This window comes from Schistocerca gregaria, chromosome 4 (assembly GCF_023897955.1).
Source record: "Schistocerca gregaria isolate iqSchGreg1 chromosome 4, iqSchGreg1.2, whole genome shotgun sequence".
Taxonomy (NCBI): domain Eukaryota; kingdom Metazoa; phylum Arthropoda; class Insecta; order Orthoptera; family Acrididae; genus Schistocerca; species Schistocerca gregaria.
Window position 1 is genome coordinate 338,186,437 of NC_064923.1, and position 23,240 is coordinate 338,209,676.

At 39.9% G+C, this 23,240-nt stretch overlaps 1 protein-coding gene across 1 annotated transcript in view; it reads right to left on the bottom strand.

Moving 5' to 3' along the window:
* LOC126267373 (actin-related protein 6) overlaps positions 1-23,240 on the bottom strand; it is a 103,032-nt gene that overhangs the window by 70,086 nt on the left and 9,706 nt on the right. Inside the window, exons 2-3 of the mRNA XM_049972554.1 lie at positions 1,448-1,565; positions 1,168-1,360 (exon numbers count right to left, since the gene is read on the bottom strand). Coding sequence (XP_049828511.1) covers positions 1,168-1,360; positions 1,448-1,565 — 311 coding nt within the window. The remainder of the gene's footprint in view (positions 1-1,167; positions 1,361-1,447; positions 1,566-23,240) is intronic.

The following is a 23,240-nucleotide window of genomic DNA, read 5'->3' on the forward strand; positions in this document are numbered from 1 at the left end:
ACAACAGCCTAAGTCAATTTAATTTCTTACAAAGTTCGTTGTAAATAATTAATCACAGTTTGAAAATAACAACAACATTCATTAAGATAATACTAGTAGAAGAAATGACTTCCACTATTCATCAATCAGCCTTAGTGTGGCCAAAAAGAGTCAGGTATTCATACATAAAAATTTTGTTCACCTACCAAGTGATCTAAAGAATTTAATGGATAATAAAATAGACTTCAAATAGAAACTGAAATCGTATTGAATACTGTATGTCCAAAGCATACAGTGCAATGTCAAAACCACTTTGCCCACGACCACTGTCAATGTGCACTGTTGCTGGCACACTGTGCACTCTTATACTGGCATGTTGCAAATCTCAAGTTTCCATACTTTTCCACTATAGTATAGTCTGCACAGTACCATGTTTCACAGTGGACCCCAAAGATACTGTGATGGTTCAAAAAATTCTGTGGCAGCACCAATGATCCTGTGATGGCATAGTTATGTCAATTGCTCCTTAAGAATCTCTCATACTATACACTTGCACAATACGGTACATACACTTTCAAAGAAAATTAGTAATCTGGTGCTGTAAGTAACATAGCACTCACAGTGCCTGAAGAGTTACTGTTACCTCAGAGCATGCGCAGTCGAAAACACAGTTGTGTACCTTCTCGAAGTTAATTGTAGTGGAGCTGACCATTTGGTGCTGGTTGCTTAATATAAGAGAGAGGGTGCTGCGAAAACATGTTTCTGTCTGTTTTATTTGCATGCAAGCACACATTTGAAGAGAAATGGAATAATTTTAATGTGTTTTATGCATAATTTTAGTGATATTTACAATGTGCTGTAGCACATTAGCACATGATAACTGATGACCATTGATGATAAATATACTCAAAATCTATAACCAGTGTTCCCTCATTCTGCACACAACCCTCTCCACTCCCTCACTCCAACCAACCAAATGGAATAATTTTTATGTTGGACACTTTGTGCATAAATGCTAATAACAGAACTATCAACATTCCTACATCACACGCAGCAAACCACAAAAGAATAAGAAATTTCAAATCGGAACAACAGCAGCAATGTCACAAACACCTTATCTTACTACAAACCAACAGTTACCAACAACATGTAACCTACTAACTAAACAGTTCTTACACTTTTACATACCATTAATTCTCAAGAGAGCCTGGCACTCATATTCTTCAAAGAATATTTCAGTCATTGCTTCCTGGATGGAACTAAAGTTCAGGTATGGTTCTGTAACTACCAAAGGTGTTTCACTAAAATTCACTGGGCAGCACTCATTACTGAAAATGTAGTCCCACACATTCTTTTGTACATCCCAGTTGATTAAATACCCCTAAAAGATAAATAGCCAATGAAGTCTACAAGGTAAAATTAAATGTAGACTATGGAATATCACATGTACACACAAATACTCACATACCTTTTGGAAAGGCAAAATATAAAAAAGTCCAGAAGCATCTCTGCATTCTTCAACTTGGGCACCAATAAAAGGCCTCCTTCGTTCACTTTTAGCCTTCATTATACAGTTTGGAACAATTCTGCAGATAGTAAATTTTCAAAAATTCATAAAATAATAGTGATAAATGGTGCACAAAACTTAGTTTTAATTATACCCCGCCTCCATGCCCCCCTTCTCTCTCTCTCTCTCTCTCTCTCTCTCTCTATATATATATATATATATATATATATATATATATATATATATATGTGTGTGTTTGTGTCCATCTTCTGCTAAACTGTTTGAGAAAAAATTGGTTAAACACGAAAACCCTTACACATGTAAAATATCTTATTCAAACAAAACTCACACTTACTCACTCTCATTATCATTCATATTTCTCTATACATTCACAATATCATTCAAAATGTATAAACTACAACTATAATCATTGTTTTTAAAACATACCAGAAACCCAGATACAAGGGACGTCTTTTAAAGTTTTTTACATACAACCTCTATGTGGTGCTATTGAGATGTGAATATTACTGCTGTTTTGAACTTTTGTCATTTGTATTATTAAAGTAACAGTATCTAAAAATATTGGCCAAATAGTTTGCTTATAGTGAGCATCTAAAGCAACAGCCTGTGGAAAAGTGGAAACTTCACATGAAAAATTTCATCAGATGATTTTTTTACAATTTCATAAAGAACTCGGTCAACATCAATGTCTCAAACAACTTTGATCCATTTTTGATTCTCAGTCACCTTCGGGAAAGATAATTTACAATTAGATTTTGAAAATTGTTGTGTCTGTGTTCTGCAAATGGTAAACTTTCATGAAAGTCGACAAAAATCAGTTCTTGAAAAATAAAAAAAATAAAACCCAATCAATGCTTCCTCAGGCACATTCAAGACTGCAGCACCTTCTTTATTTCCTGAACATTTAGCTATGGATTATTTCTGTTCCCAAAGGACTCCACATAATTTGATCAAAGCTCAAAACAAGCTCATGTCAGTTATGTAGTAAAAGTTTAAAAAAATTAATGAACAAAATGCAAAATCCATATACAATATTACACCCAGAGACAAAATTAGATTATAGCTATACAATCCTGAAAAAGTACGCTGCAACCAAATGTTTCGATGTTCCAAGATGAACTGAAAACAAAAATAATGGTTTACTTGTCAAGCACTTCCAAGGAAATGATCACTTATTTCTTTGGTTACACTGAACAGGTCACCATTGTTGCTTTACAGGATTGAAGAACAATTAATGCTGAACAGTATTCAACATGTTTGGCATAAGTAATTATTGAAATCAGGAAAACTCGTCAAAAATACATGCATCAAATTGTTCTTCCGTATAGTAATATCAGCTGGCACATAGCACATCAAACAAGTGATTATATGACCGCGAAAGACATCAAATTAGTCTCCCCCTGCTTGTGTGCCCACTAAATGACTTATTTGTTCTTATATTCAGAATGTGTTGAAACATACCCAAAAGTATGTGAATTTCAAAGATGAATATTTTGAGAAAAAATACATACCAATGAAATATTTTTCTTTCATCGTTCTTGTAAAAAAATTGAAAGGCTGCCCTCTTGGAACAACAAACTGAAGGCAATGTGACAGTCTGATCATTTATATATGAAAAAAATTCCAGAATGAGCTCTAGTAGTTTAGCAGTAAGGTTGGACATTTCACAAAATATTAAGTTATACAACATACTTCTTTTCGTCTATGCACTTGTATCAACAAACGACACACAACTGTTAAAATTGGCATATTTAAATCTGTACACCACAAGTGGAAGATACTGGCGAGTCCTATCACTGGAGCATAAAGCCATGCATCATAATTTTATATAATTTTATGCACTTTTCATAACTGAGGAAGTAGGACCATCTTGTCTGAGGAGAAGTGATGAGGTATGCCATGGCCTACTTGGTTCAGCCAGCCACAGCTTAATGTCTGTCCACTTCCAACCAGCCACTATTCCTCCCAATGCCATATGATTCTGTACTGCAACTGCAAGATGATAGCACATACAGGACAGGAAACTGGGTCACAAGATTTTCAAATACATTTTTTCTTGGCTACCACATCCGAAATGATCATGCAGCCTGGTACCTCGCAAAATAACACCACCTCCCTCAGCCTTTGCAGACAGGGACACCTCCATATGAAACCTCTGTGCTAAGGCTGGGGAGCTGATACTTGTCCTCATCAACAAATTCTCAAGATGTGGATCTGTTTATGTTACTGACTAATCTAGACCCACCAGCATAGCAAGTCACTGCCTGTGCAGCTGTGAAATTGATTTTCACTACATTCTCCACAAGCAATGAGGGTGTCTGACAATCGTGTACAGCACACTCTAGGAACAGAGTAAGACCAATATCAATCCTAAACCATGGGTGGAGCAGATTGCTGCCATTCTTACTGAATTAAGCCCAGAGTTATTTGAGATTTATACAACCACTGAATGTTGCAGATATGCGAACATTGCAAATGTAAGATATTTCAAGAACCTCCCAGAAATAATAAATATGAAATACGTAACTGCTGATGGTCTGGTTTGAACCAGCAATCCACAGTGCGCCAGCAACCAACACTATCACCCCACACTGCATTCACCAGAGCTCATGACATTGCTCCCTCTCCTGCACAAGCAATGACCCACTGTTTCAGAAGTCCACATTGTAACTGACTACAACACACTGGATCTAGATATTGTAAGTCATCCTTTGTATGGCAGCCCTGGAAGAGCTTTGTGTTCTTGTTCTATTGTTACATCCTCTTCACTAAGATGATCATCAAAGGTAGGCCCTCCTGGCAAAGCTTCATGATCAATGAGTGGGTCTTCAGTTTTCCTGAACCTCCCATCATTCATCTGCACCCCTGGACTGTAGTAGTGCTTTATACAGAAAACATGGACAAAGTCTCTGCAGTTTTGCCTTCTTGATCATAATCCTCAATGCAATAAGTGAAGTCTGACATCCGATGAAGGACAAGATAAGAGCCCAAAGTAGCACTTTAACAACTTTTCCAAAGGTGCCACTTTTTGCACAGCCATAAAAATCCAAACAAAGTCTGATGTGCTGTATTTCACTGGCCAATGCATTACAGTACCTTCGATCTTCCTACCGGGAAAATATATTTTTTAAGTGCAGCAATCTATATCATTTCTAATGTCCCTATCAGTTGTTTAGCACCTCCTCTAAATGCTATTGGAATCTTTCTTCTTAACTTTTTTAACTAGCTTCCAGCATTATAAATTTTCTTAAAAATAAAACGCAACATACAAAATAGAGCTGTATTATCATCAAGCTGGCAGAAGTAAAACCATTCTCTTAAAATGATTATATTTTATCGTATTCTCTTAAAATGATTATATTTTATCGGTTCCTCCATAACTTATGTATAATAATTAATGCAGAATTACTGTACATGATTACGGAATCACATGTCATGGGCACCAATGCAATATTTTGCTCGCTGTTTTGATAAGCAACAGTGCAGCCCATCGTTCAGGAATATAAATTGTTTTAGCTTAAATCAAACAATGGAAAGTCTAGGATGGAATAACAACCTCCTCTATGCAGTGAGTAACAACCTATCTTTATACAGAAAGGACAGATTATGACTCAATGTACAAAGTTGGTAAGCCTGACTGCAACTCAATGCCTACTCTATGTGACGAGTAGTGATCAATCCTTTTCATATGGTTATTGTTTCAGTTTAATGTATAACTGTATGTCTTTATCTGTGGGGTAAATACAAACTGAATTGAAATGTGCATGAATAAGCTTATCAAGCATAAACAGAAGATGAAAATTAAAATAAATTTTTGTTTACTTTCTCTAAGTATTAGAGGGAGCAAAAGGTTATAAACAACTTGTATGGAAATCAGACTGTGGTTATACGAATCAAAGGGCGCAAGAAGAAAGCCCTGGTTGAGGAGGGAAGGTGACAGGACCTTAGCCTATCCCTGATGTTATTCAATGTGCAGATTGAGCAAGCAAATGGGAAATGGAGGTGGTGTACTTGTTGCAGTAGACAGGAAACTGAAATACACTGAGACAGAAATTGAAGTCGCATGCAAGATTGTTTGGACAAGACTTGGTATCAGGGTGAATATAAAACGATAGTTGAATCCTTCTATTGGTCACCAGATAGATCTCCTGATGTAACCGAAAACTTTAGAGAAAACTTGTACACAAATTCCCCCATCATACTGTAATCATCAGTGAAAACTTTAGTCATCCAACAATCAAGTGGGAAAATTACAGTATTTTTAGTGGTGAGAATCACAAGAAATTCTGTGAAACTTTATTAAATGCCTTCTCTGAAAAAAATCTAGAACAGATAGTTAGGAACCCCACTTATGTTGGAAATATCAGCTCTAATGGCAACAAATATGCCTGAACTCTATGAAGATGTCCAAATTGAAAATGTGACCATGACACAGTTGTGGCAACAATGATAACCAAAGTACAAAAGACAACTAAAACAAGCAGAAAGATATATATACATGCAATAAACTACATAAAAAATCAGTAGTGCCATATGTCAATGAGGAACTTGAAACTTTCAGCACAGTGCAAAAGCATGTACAGGAACTCTGCCTCAAAAAACTTACAATATTACTTGACGACACATTGGGTAAATATGTACCCAGTAGAACAGTTCATAATGGTAGGGAACCACCATGGTATACAGTCACTGCAAAGAAACTTCTAAAAAAAAAAGAGATTACTGCACAATAAATGTAAAACAATGAGTAGGGCTGTAGATAGGGAGATGCTGAATGAAACACATTTGGCTGTCAAGAGAGCAATGTGTTAAGCCTTCAATGACTGAAGTAGCATAATATTGTCAAGTAATCTATCACAGAACCCAAAGAAATTCTGGCTGTATGTAAAGGCCGTTAATGGCACCAAAATTAGTGTCCAGTCCCTAGTGAAAGAGACAGGAACTGAAATTGAGGGTAGCAAATCAAACCTGAAAAGCTTATCTCAGTTTTCAAATGTTCCTTTACAATGGAAAAACCAAGAGAATTGACCTCATTTAATACTCAAACCACTGAAAAGATGAATGAAATATATATTAGTGTCAATGGTGTTGAGAAACAGCTGAAGTCTATAAAACTGAAAAAAGCTCCTAGTCCTGATGGAATCCCTGTCAGATTCTATACTGGAATTTGCGACAGAGTTTGTCCCTTTTCTAATTATAATCTATCACTCACAAAAAACCATGCTTATTCTTGGAAAAAGGAACAGTTCACACCTGTCTACAAGAAGGGTAGTAGAAATGATCTACAAAATTACAGTCCAGCATCCTTAACATCGGTTTGTTATGAAATCTTGGCACATGTTCTGAGCTCAAAAATAATGGGATATCTTGAACAGAATGACCTCCTCAGTCAACCAGCATGGATTCCGAAAACATTGATCATGTGAAACTCTACTTGTATTTTTTCACATGACATAATGAAAGCTTTGGATCAAGACAATTAGGAAGATGCAGTATTTCCTGATTTTCGAAAAGCATTTGACTCAGTACCAAACCCACGCTTATCGTCAAAGGTGCAATCGTATGGAGTATCAAGCGGAATTTGTGGCTTGATTGAGGACTTTTGCGTGGAAGGACATAGCACGTTATCTTGAATGGAGAGTCGTCGTCAAAGGTAGAAGGAACTTCGGGTGTGCCCCAGGAAGTGAGATGAGACCCTTGCTGTTCATGTATTATATTAATGACCTTGCAGACAATATTAACAATAAAATGAGGTTTTTTACAGATGATGCAGTTGTCTATAATGAAGCACTATTTGACAGAAGCTGCATATATGTTCAGTCAGATCTTCATATGATATAAAAGTGGTGCAGGGATTGGCAACTTGCTCTAAATGTTCAGGAACGTAAAATTTTGCACTTCACAAAATGGGGAAGAAAAAAAAAAAAGTATCCCACAACAGTACTATCAATGAGTCACTGTTGGAATCGGCCAACTCATACAAATACCCAGGTTTAATACTTTGTTGGGATATGAAATGGAATGATCACACAGGTTCAGTTGTGGGTAAAGCTAGTGGTAGACTTCACTTTATTAGTAGAATACTGGGTAAGTGCAAAACACTCTACAAGGTAGATTGCTTACAAATCATTCATGCAACCAGTTCTAGAATATTGCTCAAGTGTGTGGGACTCATACCAGATAGGACTAAAGGGGTTATTGAACCAATACAGAGAAGGGCAGCATGAATGGTCACAGGTTTGTTTTATCGGTAGGAAAGTGGAAAAGAGATACTGAAGTAACTGAACTGGAACACTCTTAAAGACAGGCATAAACTATCTCAAGAAAGTCTGTTAACAAAGTTTCTAGAACTAGTTTCAAATTATTGCTCTAGGAATATACTACAACCCCCTATGTATCGCTCACCTAGGGATTATAAAGATAAGATTAGAATGATTACTGCGCACACAAAGGCCTTCGAACAATCATTCTCCCCGCACTCCATACATGAATGAAACAGGAAAAAAACATACTAATTGGTACAATGGGATGAACCCTCTGCCATGCACCTCACTGTGGTTTGCAGAGTATAGACGCAGATGGAAATGTACACTAAAGGAAACCAGAGGAAAATATGAAGAAGAAATTAAAGTTCAAGGAGAAGAAATAAAAACTTTGAGGTTTGCCAGTGACATTTTAATTCTGTCAGAGACAGGAAAGAAGTTGGAAGAGCGGCTGAATGAAAAGGACACTGTCTTCAAAAGAGGTTATAAGATGAACATAAAGAAATGCAGGGGATCAGACTAGAAACTGAAACACTAAGCATACTAGATGAATTTTACTGTTTGGGCAGTAAAATAAGTAATGATGGCCAAAGTAGAGAGAACATAAAATGTAGACTAGCAACACCAAGAAAAGCGATTCTGAAGAAGAGAAGTTTAACATTGAATCATAGATCATTTCTAAAATGAAGCAAACACACACAAAAAAACTGAATCAGCAGTGTTATTTATTCAAAACACAATGAAAGAGATCTGAATAATCTAAAAGCAGTAGCCACTGAAGTAAAATAATTTCTCTTCAATGCAGCTGAAAATGTGGGGACAAGTAATTACACCCACACGAAAGCCATAAATGTTATCCAGACAGATAAACCAAACACGCAAATATTACTGTAGTTCTAACACAAAACTCCAAAATACAATTACTCTATTGAACTCATCAAATCGTGAAAGTCCTCAATTCTACTGGATTTTATGGTGCGCCATGCAAAATTATACAATTTCATGCATACAATGTTTTAAGGACTGTAAGACACTATGGACTTTAAGACACGCATTAATTTTTAAGCATTTTTTAATAAAATTTTTATTATTAGATTTCAAAGCCAGACTACAAGGAAATTCTTCGCTTACAATACTGGACTGCCCTTAAAATTCCTGTATACCGTCATCTGAACTTCCTACTACTTCCACATTGTCATCATTGTTGTCCTCTTCACATATAACATTACTTATGCAACGCTTCTTGAAAGAGTTAACAATAAAGTTTTCTCTCACTATAGATCATGACACTCTTATCCGCTGACACACTTGTTTGATTGCAGGTCATTTTAAAGCTCCCTTTGTGTGGATTGATGTTGGATTTCATCCACTGTTCATTTGTCATATTCCTCTCTCATATACATGTTAAATGGTTTATTTATCAACACAACACGAGGTTGCCCTCGTGAAGCAAGTCCTCCCAAAATAACAGCATGCTCTCTATTTCTCTGACTCAGTTTCTCTTTCTCAGAATTTTTCGTATGACTACTAAGCTTATCTGGCACAAGGAGAGAAGTTTTCTTCAATAGAGCACTTTTCCTTTCCTCTCACACACGGTTACTCCACAATTTTATAACGGCCTCATCCATCCAACTCTTTGTCATGTACTTGACCACCACCACCTGATGGTATTTCAGAAGGTTTTGACACTGTTTTACATTTGAAAATGATCATTGGATTAAGTTTAATACCATCAGTACAACATGAAAGAACAACTGCGTAGTGCATTTTTTTCACGTCCATTTGGTTTTATAGTTACAGTTTTAGCACCATTCACGGCGACATTTCTGTTACTCAGTACATCAAATGTCAGAGGAGTTTCATTCACATTGGCTATTTGGCTTAGTTTCACACTGGTTTTCTTTCGATGTTTACTGATAAAGTGATGGATAGATAATATCTTCTCTTCATACTCTTATGGCATTTTGTGAGGTATTTTGGTTCGCATGCTACCAAGTGCATGACGCTTCATAAACGTATAGCACCAAACAACTCCACCCTTAAAGTCTGATAAGTTCCACTGAGCACTAGCTAGCTTAAGTGTGTGTATTTGAATCATTTCTGTATTAATTCCAGTGTCACTTTAATGGTGTTCTTGAATCTATTTCAGTATGTTGTTACCTACTTTCGGCTTTGCATTCGGTCTTCTATTTGCAAATTTAGTCTTCCTTTTTTATTCTGTTAGCAGAGGGCCGAAATACCGCTCAGCTGCTCTGCTTCCGTAGAGTTCTGTATATGCTATTATGCATAGCCCATATCATATGAATAACTTATTTTTTTCCATTACGAAACTAGCTACTAACAAAAGTATTGTATTGTTACTGATAACACTAATCACTTTAAATTCAAGTTCATTTGCACTGTAGACTACCATGACACATCATAAGCGAGATAATGTTCAGAGTTTGTGATGACAGGGCAGTAGGAAGGCAGCGTTAGCAAGCTTGTGGGTCCCTGCAATTCATGTTGATCACATCGGTGCACTGCTCCTGCCAGTTGAATCCAATGTTGCCAGACAGAGAAGGGTTATTCTGCAGCAATGAATATGTGACCATTTTTAAGACTGGTAGAAATTTTACATCAGACACTGTACATTTTTTTATTAATTTAGAGATGAGACACCTGAATTTTGGAGGCATTTTTAGAAGAAAAAAAATGTGCCTTATATAATCCATAAATAATGGTAATGTTACCTTCTTTAACATTAAATGAAAACTAGTACTGATAGATTTTTCTGTAATGTAGCATCTTCCGCACCAAGCAATCCATTGGCATATTGTTTGAAGTATAACATCATTTATTATGTAGAAGGCATCTGCAATATTTCTGTTAGTGTTTTTCAGTGGCAAGTGTATATGTCCATTTTGTTTTCAATATGTCATTTAGTACCTTTGTTTGTGCACTAGTCCTTTGATTACATGATTGGTTTTTATTTGAATTATAACTTGCACTGGTTATGTGTGTAAGCCATAGAGGTGGGGCGGGGACTGTACTGTGGATGTGGCAATCCTCCTAAGCATTATTTTGATGACTTTTGAATATGCAGAATATGGTGAATTGCCTCCCCCCATGAACCATGGACCTTGCCGTTGGTGGGGAGGCTTGCGTGCCTCAGCGATACAGATGGCCGTACCGTAGGTGCAACCACAACGGAGGGGTATCTGTTGAGAGGCCAGACAAACATGTGGTTCCTGAAGAGGGGCAGCAGCCTTTTCAGTAGTTGCAGGGGCAACAGTCTGGATGATTGACTGATCTGGCCTTGCAACATTAACCAAAACGGCCTTGCTGTGCTGGTACTGCGAACGGCTGAAAGCAAGGGGAAACTACGGCCGTAATTTTTCCCGAGCACATGCAGCTTTACTGTATGGTTAAATGATGATGGCATCCTCTTGGGTAAAATATTCCGGAGGTAAAATAGTCCCCCATTCGTATCTCCGGGCGGGGACTACTCAGGAGGACATCGTTATCAGGAGAAAGAAAACTGGTGTTCTACAGATCGGAGCATGGAATGTCAGATCCCTTAATCGGGCAGGTAGGTTAGAAAATTTAAAAAGGGAAATGGATAGGTTAAAGTTGGATATAGTGGGAATTAGTGAAGTTTGGCAGCAGGAGGAACAAGACTTTTGGTCAGGTGAATACAGGGTTATAAATACAAAGTCAAATAGGGATAATGCAGGAGTAGGTTTAATAATGAATAAAAAAAATAGGAGTGCGGGTAAGCTACTACAAACAGCATAGTGAACGCATTATTGTGGCCAAGATAGACACAAAGCCCATGCCTACTACAGTAGTACAAGTTTATATGCCAACTAGCTCTGCAGATGATGAAGAAATTGATGAAATATATGATGAGATAAAAGAAATTATTCAGGTAGTGAAGGGAGACGAAAATTTAATAGTCATGGGTGACTGGAATTCGTCAGTAGGAAAAGGGAGAAAAGCAAACATAGTAGGTGATTATGGATTGGGGCTAAGAAATGAAAGAGGAAGCCGTCTGGTAGAATTTTGAACAGAGCATAACTGGGTTCAAGAATCATAAAAGAAGCTTGTATACATGGAAGAATCCTGGAGATACTAAAAGGTATCAGATAGATTATATAATGGTAAGACAGAGATTTAGGAATCAGGTTTTTAAATTGTAGGACATTTCCAGGGGCAGATGTGGACTCTGATCACAATCTATTGGTTATGAACTGTAGATTAAAACTGAAGAAAATGCAAAAAGGTGGCAATTTAAGGAGATGGGATCTGGATAAACTGACTAAACTAGAGGTTGTACAGAGTTTCAGGGAGAGCATAAGGCAACATCTGACAAGAATGGGGGAAATAAATACAGTAGAAGAAGAATGGAAGTAGTGAAGGCAGCAGAGGATCAAGTAGGTAAAAAGACAAGGGCTAGTAGAAATCCTTGGGTAACAGAAGAAATATTGAATTTAATTGATGAAAGGAGAAAATATAAAAATGCAGTAAATGAAGCAGGCAAAAAGGAATACAAACGTCTCAAAAATGAAATCGACAGGAAGTGCAAAATGGCTAAACAGGGATGGCTAGAGGACAAATGTAAGGATGTAGAAGCTTATCTCACTAGGCGTAAGATAGATACTGCCTACAAAAAAATTAAAAATACCTTTGGAGAGAAGAGAACCACTTGTATGAATATCAAGAGCTCAGATGACAACCCAGTTCCAATCAAAGAAGGGAAAGCAGAAAGGTGGAAGGAGTATATAGAGGGTTTATACAAGGGCGATGTACTTGAGGACAATATTATTGGAAGGGAAGAGGATGTAGATGAAGATGAAATGGGAGATACGATACTGCATGAAGAGTTTGACAGAGCACTGAAAGACCTGAGTCGAAACAAGGCCCCCGGAGTAGACGACATTCCATTGGAACTACTGATGGCCTTGGGAGAGGCAGTCATGACAAAACTCTACCATCTGGTGAGCAAGATGTATGAGACAGGCGAAATACCCTCAGACTTCAAGAAGAATATAATAATTCCAATCCCAAAGATGGAGGGTGCTGACAGATGTGAAAATTACCGAACAATCAGTTTAATAAGCCAAGCTGCAAAATACTAACGCGAATTCTTTACAGACGAATGAAAAAACTGGTAGATGCGGACCTCGGGGAGGATCAGTTTGGATTTCGTAGAAATGTTGGAACACGTGAGGCAATACTGACCTTACGACTTATCTTAGAAGAAAGATTAAGAAAAGGGAAACCTACGTTTCCAGCATTTGTAGACTTAGAGAAAGCTTTTGACAATGCTGACTGGAATACTCTCTTTCAAATTCTGAAGGTGGCAGGGGTAAAGTACAGGGAGCGAAAGGCTATTTACAATTTGTACAGAAACCAGATGGCAGTCATAAGAGTCGAGGGGTATGAAAGGGAAGCAGTGGTTGGGAAAGGAGTGAGAGAGGGTTGTAGCCTCTCCCCAATGTTATTCAATTTGTATATTGAGCAAGCAGTAAAGGAAACAAAAGAAAAATTCAGAGCAGGTATTAAAATTCATGGAGAAGAAGTAAAAACTTTGAGGTTCGCCAATGACATTGTAATTCTCTGAGACAGCACAGGACCTGGAAGAGCAGTTGAACGGAATGGACAGTGTCTTGAAAGGAGGATATAAGATGAACATCAACAAAAGCAAAACGAGGATAATGGAATGTAGTCGAATTAAATCGGGTGATGCCGAGGTAATTAGATTAAAAAATGAGACTCTTAAAGTAGTAAAGGAGTTTTGCTATTTAGGAAGTAAAATAATTGATGATGGTCGAAGTAGAGAGGATATAAAATGTAGACTGGCAATGGCAAGGAAAGCGTTTCTGAAGAAGAGAAATTTGTTAACATCGAGTATAGATTTATGTATCAGGAAGTCGTTTCTGAAAGTATTTGTATGGAGTGTAGCCATGTATGGAAGTGAAACATGGACGATAAATAGTTTGGACAAGAAGATAATAGAAGCTTTCGAAATGTGGTGTTACAGAAGAATGCTGAAGATAAGGTGGATAGATCACGTAACTAATGAGGAGGTATTGAATAGGATTGGGGAGAAGTTTGTGGCACAACTTGACTAGAAGAAGGGATCGGTTGGTAGGACATGTTTTGAGGCATCAAGGGATCACAAATTTAGCATTGGAGGGCAGCGTGGATGGTAAAAATCATAGAGGGAGAACAAGAGATGAATACACTAAGCAGATTCAGAAGGATGTAGGTTGCAGTAGGTACTGGGAGATGAAGAAGCTTGCACAGGATAGAGTAGCATGGAGAGCTGCATCAAACCAGTCTCAGGACTTTCATGGAGGTTTCATTTGTTTATTCATTGTTGTTTTGAAAATATGTTTCTCAATGCTATCAGCCACAGGTTGTTACTCAGGGCCATGTTGATGGCTTCCTTGGTATGTCGGAGCAGCGTCGTGTTGGCTACCAAGATATAATGTAGTATTCACAACACTCAAAAGTTGGAAAAAAAGCATTACGGATCCATTCAGTCATTAATTCAGTTATCATGTAGGACTTTTAAGGTTGTGAAATTATTGACTAGTTAAGGGTTCACAGGCAACATTTAATGGCAGAAACTAAACTGTATGCGGTGCATTAACAATTAACCAACCTAATAAGATTAAAATGATGAAGACAATGACTTATGGTTCAAATGGCTCTCAGCACTATGGGACTTAACATCTGAGGTCATCAGTCCCCTAGAACTTAGAACTACTTAAACCTAACTAACCTAAGGACATCACACACACCCATGCCCGAGGCAGGATTCGAACCTGCGACCGTAGTGGTCGTGCGGTTCCAAACTGAAGCGCTTAGAACCATTCGGCCACACCGACTGGTGACAACGAGTTATGCTAATGTCCAGCAGAACTCTCAACATCTCAAGATATCAAAATTAAAATTTGTTACACATTCGATGACATTAAAAGACAATGTGCAGCTTCGTATTTAGATGATAATAATAACAATTTATTACTTTAGTGTCTACCCTTATCAAATATTAATAATAATTTGGTGTACTTTACTCCAATTATTGCGAAACTACAGGAGAGAAGGAATAGTTAAGCCATATTTTCACTTTTAATTATTTTAATGTTTTTGCTATATGCTTAAAACAAAACCAAAACTGTCATGATAAACCTTGCTTTTTCCCATTAAATTGTGTGTTTAAAAATATGACTAGGAAAATATGTAGGCCCTAACCACAAAGAAATTGTTGACAAAAATGCTTTGCACAATAGCATAAGGTTCTCCTTGTGCTATTGATACTTGATCCAGGCAGTGCGGATACCTGTGCGGGAAATAACACACGGAAACCATTATTTGTTTAGGACTTACACTCTCACGTTAAAACATTATAATACTTAAAAACAAATTAAGAAACAAGAAGTACTTCAGAAGTAGTTATAAAAGTGAAAGTAGTAACATGGTCATTTTTTATATTGATATTACGAGGCTAGAGAATCATTTCTGTTTTATCTTTCTCAACAACAGTGGCGTCTTCAATTGGAGGCTACTTAAAAAGTCTGCAGTTCTTCTTACAAACTTAAACTTTCACTCCTTTCTGGCCTATACTAAAAGCATTTCCAACAAACTACTTACTACTTTACTGCCCTCTAAATTTACCAAAAACCAATCCCTGATGCTTGGCTTCCTATCCACAAGCACTCTTCACTGCCCCTTTGATTACTCTGTGCAATTGAAGGGTTCAAGCGTTTTGTGGAATAATTGTTAGATTATATATCAGATGAAGTTTTCATTTTGGTTTTGTGTGGGGCACACTTCACTTTGACTTTTTTCTGTTCACATGTAGACAAAAGTTTTTTCATTGACTTTTCCTCTCTCTCTCTCTCTCTCTCTCTCTCTCTCTCTCTCTCTCTCTCTCCCCCCCCCCCCCCCCCCCCGCTCAATTTGTAGGTTACATATGAGCTCAGAAATTTATAAGTGAAAGTATTTCAATTCAGGATAAAAATATCATCTAACTTGTAAGCCTTTGCAAACATTCACATGCACGAAAGCTAGTGGATAAACCTTAGCTAATAATAAATTATGCATTTAAATTATTTATAATTGCCTAAAGGATTGTAGGAAATGTGGTAGTAGTGGGAACGCATACGTAATAAAGGCACACAGAGTGTAGCAGACAAATCGTCGTATTATTTTGCTGGACAGAATTACATCATGGTCCAGAATTTGAAACACGAACATCTGCTAGCATGAGTTTCTTAGAAGTAGATACCTTAGGGGTTGCGAAGCAACTCAAATCGCTTGATACGGGCAAGTCTTCAGGTCCAGATTGTATACCGATTAGGTTCCTTTCAGATTACGCTGATACTATAGCTCCCTACTTAGCACTCATATACGACCGCTCGCTCACCGATAGATCTGTACCTACAGATTGGAAAATTGCGCAGGTCGCACCAGTGTTCAAGAAGGGTAGTAGGAGTAATCCATTTAACTACAGACCTATATCATTGACGTCGGTTTGCAGTAGGGTTTTGGAGCATATACTGTATTCAAACATTATGAATCACCTCGAAGGGAACGATCTATTGACACGTAATCAGCATGGCTTCAGAAAACATCGCTCTTGTGCAACGCAGCTAGCTCTTTATTCGCACGAAGTAATGGCCGCTATCGACAGGGGATCTCAAGTTGATTCCGTATTTCTAGATTTCCGGAAAGCTTTTGACACCGTTCCTCATAAGCGACTTCTAATCAAGCTGCGGAGCTATGGGGTATCGTCTCAGTTGTGCGACTGGATTCGTGATTTCCTGTCAGGAAGGTCGCAGTTCGTAGTAATAGATGGCAAATCATCGAGTAAAACTGAAGTGATATCAGGTGTTCCCCAGGGACCTCTACTGTTACTGATCTATATAAATGACCTGGGTGACAATCTTAGCAGTTCTCTTAGACTGTTCGCAGATGATGCTGTAATTTGCCGTCTAGTAAGGTCATCAGAAGACCAGTATCAGTTGCAAAGTGATTTAGAAAAGATTGCTGTATGGTGTGTCAGGTGGCAGTTGACGCTAAATAACGAAAAGTGTGAGATGATCCACATGAGTTCCAAAAGAAATCCGTTGGAATTCGATTACTCGATAAATAGTACAATTCTCAAGGCTGTCAATTCAACTAAATACCTGGGTGTTAAAATTACGAACAACTTCAGTTGGAAGGACCACATAGATAATATTGTCGGGAAGGCGAGCCAAAGGTTGCATTTCATTGGCAGGACACTTAGAAGATGCAACAAGTGCACTAAAGAGACAGCTTACACTACACTCGTTCGTTCTCTGTTAGAATATTGCTGTGCAGTGTGGGATCCTTACCAGGTGGGATTGACGGAGGACATCGAAAGGGTGCAAAAAAAGGCAGCCCGTTTTGTATTATCACGTTATAGGGGAGAGAGTGTGGCAGATATGATACACGAGTTGGGATGGAAGTCATTACAGCATAGACGTTTTTCGTCGCGGCGAGACCTTTTTACGAAATTTCAGTCACCAACTTTCCCTTCCGAATGCGAAAATATTTTGTTGAGCCCAACCTACATAGGTAGGAATGATCATCAAAATAAAATAAGAGAAATCAGAGCTCGAACAGAAAGGTTTAGGTGTTCGTTTTCCCCACTCGCTGTTCGGGAGTGGAATAGTAGAGAGATAGTATGATTGTGGTTCGATGAACCCTCTGCCAAGCACTTAAATGTGAATTGCAGAGTAGTCATGTAGATGTAGATGTACACTGCTCAGAGGTTCAACACCTAATAAACTGTCACAGATACTATTGTTCACTGTACTGAACAGAGCAGCAATGTTTATTTTGTCAATCAGAGGCAATGTAAAGTCGCTTCGTCACCATGGGGCACCCCCCTCTATCCGCTGCCCCCCCCCCCCCCCCCCCCCCCCCACTGCCACAGCCACAGTACAGAGCACAGGAGAAGAGAAAGCAATGCAAGGAGGTGATGTGCCAGCGTTGTTATGTGGTGGAGTGACGGTCAGAGTGATGCCAGAGATCTTTTAGTCTGAGGTGAGCAGGAGGCTGGAGGGTGGAGGGCACATCCATAGCAGGAAGTAGCCGGTACCAGTGTGCTGTCATTGGTAGCAACCTCAGCTGTGGGCATTGAGTGGTCAATGTTGTAGTTCTATTGCCTGCTGTAGCTAGGTCGAAAGTGCAGTAACACGGGGCAGTTACGATGGGGGAGCCCATGGTATTGAGTTGGGACATCAATTCCACCGTGTCCACATGGGCTTGTATATGCTAGGTGTGGCAGTAACAATGCAATATTGTGCTGGGTCTGGATCTCACCTTTGTGCTGGGCGAAGATGTCCAGGTTTTTGTCAACAAGTGTCACAGATATATTCCCAGTGAGAAAGTCAGAGAGGAGGAGCTGCAGTGTGAAGATGATTGGTCAGATGTAGGGCTAGATTGTGGCTGCGGATTCCATTCTGCAATGGTCCAAGCTGACTTCAGTCTACTAACAGATACTGTAAATCGTTTGTCTCTGATCATGGTGTCAAATGTGTTTGTGCAGCGAGTAATTACTTTGTGAGGGCCTGTATACATCAGGTACAGCACTGGCCTCAGTGTCAATGTATAGCATCACATGCAAGCTGGTGGAAGGTCCTTATAAGACAAAGACCCATGACATTGCATGGTGTGATTAGGGGTGGGTGGGGCAGCAGGCAGTCGTGTTGGTGTGGGAGATAGCCTATACAACAAAATCGGTTGGAAGAGATGATGTCCCACTGTACAGGATCACGGTTAAAGATGCATCAAGGTCTTCCTTGTGGACAATGTGGATGCCATGCAATATCCAGGGAAGGGCTTCAGTCCATGACTCAGGATGGCACATGAGCACCGTTTTTAATGTGTGGTGTCATCTTTCAACAAGACTGTTCAACTGCAGATGATGCAGTAATATGGAAACAGCGACAGCCGCAAAGATGACACAGCTCATTGAAGAGAGAGGACTCAAACTGCCTGCCCTAGTTGGTAGTGAGCGACACAGGGCAGCCAAAAGGTGTGATACATGTGCTGATGACAAGTCTCAGTGGATATATCAGCAGTAAGTGTGGCCTCAATGTAACACTGTCCGTCTGAGACTGGAAGTGGCCTTATTATGTCCATGTGCACTTGTTGGAATGTGCCCTTGGGGATCAGGAATTTGCCACAGGATAGGAGGGTGGGAGGACTGAGCGTGGCAGCCTGTTTTACTATGTTTGCATGGGATGTACATTCTCGCCCATGTGACAGTCTTTCTGGATGTGTGCCCAGATGAAACATTTTGTCACTAAATGTGCAAGATTGGGGCTGAGATTGAAGATTTGTTTACGAAAAGGTTCTAGGACAACTGGTTGGACCCGATCATCACCAAATTAGTTTGGTGAAGCCAGGGAAGATATGTTGCTCAAGTTTGAGGCCTGTGTCGGGGTAGTGAGGGAGGTTTTGGAAATTTTGATCTCAATCTTGCATCTCAGCGATCTGGTCATAACCGAGCCACTCAGCGATCTGGTCATAACTGAGCCAGGCGAAGGAAGAGGTGATGCATGACAAATAGTTCCCGACAATGTTTTCAGCATATTTGACATAGGTTCAGATGTGTTGCGTAATGCATCAGCCAGGGGATAGTGATCTGGGTAAACAGTAAGAGGTCTGCCCTCTACCTCTTCTTGAAAGTAACAGATGGTGTCATAGATGGCGAGTAGCTCACAAAGAGTGAGCACTTAACTATGTGTCTTAAAATTTACAAGAGAAAACCTTCGAGGGCTGGGGAACACTGACTATCTACTGTTGTAACGTGTCCACTGTTATAGTAAGGCTGCCATTGGGAGCCAGATGAGCCAGTGTAGTCACTTGTAGTAAGTCATCCTTGATTTTATCAAAGGTGGATTGCATAAGACGTGTCCACTCAAGGTGGCGTTTTCACAGAATATTCTTCCTGCGCGAACTTTGGTGACAGGAAGGAGAGTCTCAGCTGCATGTGGGATGTCTCCTGTAGAAGTATGATGCCTAAAAATCTGCGTAACTCTTGGTAGGTGGAAGGAGGTGACAAGAGTCTTATATGATCAGTCTTCTCTGGTGTTGGGAAAATGCCTGAGGCATCTACATGCTGGCTGACTAATGTCATGTGGCTTGCCATAACCGACATTTGTCTCCATTAATGACGACCCCATGGGCAGCTAGTCTGTCAAGGACTTGTGGTACAAGGTGTACAACTTTGCTTCCACCATTTTTGCACCCAACGTTTGGGGCTTTAGTGAAACAAATTGGTTACACATGCATCATTCAAAGTATTTTCCATCGCTGGCCACTACTTTCTCCCATGTTTTAGGCAGCGTACGAATCCCGCATCGAAAAAATTGTTCATCTTTTGAAGCCATCCATGAATTGATCCTTTTGTGACAGTTTCATGAGATTGGAAGTGTTCGTCAGCCAGGCCATGCGCCATTGATCTCAACAGGTGATAGTCAGAGAGGGCAATGTCTGGAGAATATGGTGGGTGGGGCAGGACTTCCCATTTTAATGTTTCCAAGTATGTTTTGACCTCTTCTGCAACATGGGGTTGAGTATTGTCGTGCTGCAAAATCACTTTATCCTGCCTCTCGCTGTCTTTTAATGGTCTGCCCAAACACATCAATTGTATTCAATAAGAAGCACCTGCGATTGTTTCACTTGGTTTTAACACATCATAGTACACACGCCGGGCTGGTACCACCAAATGCAGAGCATGATCTTGGAGCCGTAAATATTCAGTTTGGCCGTCAACGTGGAAGCATGGCAGAGATATCCCCATGACTTTTTGCATTTAGGGTTCTCATAATGAACCCATTTTTCGTCCCTGGTCACAATGTGATGCATAAATCCCTTCCGTTTTTGCCTCTGAAGCAACTGTTCACAAACACACAAATGCCATTCGTCTCTTGGTTCCAGCTCGCACTAGACCCAAATTCCTTTTTTCTGAATCACGCCCATAGCCTTGAGACGTTTTGAAGTATGGCTTGCTGTGTCACTCCCACTAAACGTGCCAATTCTTCTTAAGTATGACGCGAGACTTCACTAAGCAATGTCTCCAATTCTGCATCTTGGAAAACATTCTCTCTTCCATCACTATGCTGGTCTACAAATGATAAAATCACTGTTCTTGAAGCATTGAAACCACTCACGACACAGTCTTTCACTAATAGTGTCCTTACCATATATACTTGAGAGCATTTGATGAAACTCGGACACTCTTTTCTTCATAATGAAACAAAACAGTAACACCTCCCACAAATGACAAGAGTTAGGCTCATAAACTGACATTTTCAAACAAGAACAACTTTATGATGCAAACACAAATCAACTAATATTTGAATGAGATTATGTTGACCAAGGTCCAAGCTAACTGCCTGACACCTATGATTTGTTTCTTTCGCCATCTATCAGCAAACGGCGGAAGCAAAGTTGTACACCTTGTACGTGAGCCTCTTGCTCTTCCACTGACAGTGAGAATATAAGGACGTCATCTGTGAAGGCATGAAAGAATGGCACTCTGAACAAAACTTTGTCAATAAAACATTGCCACTTTTGCGCAATATTTTTAAATCCATAAGGCATATACAAAAACTCAGTCCAAAAGGTGTAGTGATCACTGTCTTCGGTATGTCTTCTTCCGCCATGGGAATCTGGAGATACTGTTTTACAGACAATAAAGCTGAATATTTTGGCACTGGTTAACATTTGAATGAAGTCTTGTACATTACAGACTGAATAACTGTCTATAATAGTTCGATCATTGGGCCTTCAGTAGTTACCACACAGGCACCACGATTTGTCTTTCTTTAAAACGAGCTTTCTAGGGGATGTCCAGGGACTGTCTGACTGGCAGACAATGCCTGCCTCCGTCTGACTGGCAGACAATGCCTGCCTCCGTTAGTTTGCTCATGGCTGCCTTCGCCCTTCTGTTTGTGGTCACGGAGGCATCAAGGTCTACGATGGACAGGCAGGAGGAGTGTAGTGTTTATAAGATGAACAGTACCATTTTGAAGAGCACAAACTGCATGTCCCCTCATAGGATGGTGCACACCTGTAGCCGGAAAACGCCGCATTGTAGAGCAGGGTCAATGGGCAGAGCAGGGCAATGCTGCATTGTCGGCAAAACACTGCCAAAAGTCCACGTTTTTGCATCTCATGATGCATTTGCAGTGAGTTGCGAAAAAAAGTTGGACACTAGAGAGCAAAGTTTGCTGAAGAGCATTGAGCACTTGAGGAGGAAGTCCAGTGGTGTATCTCAATTTGATGAAGAGGTGGACTGGAATGTTCAGGAAGAGCTTCACTGATAACTCCAATTATTGGTTGTTGACCATCACAGTGTAATAACAAACCACGGATGAGGTCAGAAAGCATATGATCGTGACACAGAAAGTCAGCTTCCAGGACCAGCTCAACCGTTTTGGCGACAAAGAGAGGTCCAGTGCACGACTCTCTGCTTCTAAGTCAAAAGTGATTAAGGCAGTGCCAACAACTGCAATGACAGTGTTGATTGTGGCAAATAATTGGAGCAATGAAGGTGAGGAAATAGGTTTGCATCAGATGGTTGTAAACAAATAAGCACAAGGTGTCGGGGGAGGGGGGCAGGCTGCAGTGGGGGGGGGGGGGGGGCGTGAGGTGCCAGAACTGTGCAGGCTGACTAAGGCATCTCGTGGCTGTACAGCTGCCAGGTGTGACTACAACAGGGAGCTACAGTTGTTTGGGTAAGCACAAGGTGCTCTGCAACTGCTACCCTCCGGAAAAAATCTGCTATGGAATCAACAGTATCACTTAGACATTGAAGGGGCAGTGGTGGGCAGCATTGTTCTCTGAAGTGGCATCTCTTAAACAGTGCAGTGCCTTAGGGAGGGGGTGGATGTGAACATATTTGCTGTGTCATTCAGCAATTGATGTCCATCAGCAGCGAACAGTGTGGCAATGGGAGGGGGTCCAGGGTGGACTGACCAGAGTTGGCTGACCTCACACATGTTGTAGCTGTATGGAGCAGAGGCAGTGATGGCAGCCAGCAGCAAGTAGGGGAGCTCGGGCCGGCTCAGCGGTAGCCTCGGTCGCATTGTAGCCAAGCGGGGCAATGGCCTTGCTGACTTCTAAGTAGCTGTTGATGAGAGTACAAGGCTGCAACAGGGTAGGAACTCTATTCACGAGGTGGAGTGTGGCATCAAGGGGGTCATCCTCATGCAACAGCATTGCAGTCTGGAAGTTTGCGGGAAGTTTCAATAGCCACAGTGTCCAGAACATGCCAGGCATCAGTATTGGATCTATCTGCACCTACAGGCATTGCCAGAGTGAGGATTGTGGGTTGTCTCCAAGGGTTTCTTTCTGCATAACTATGTATAGCTGCTATTCTGGGGAGTACGATAGGCACTGGAGCAGCATAGCCTTAGTTGTCCCAAATTTGTTGT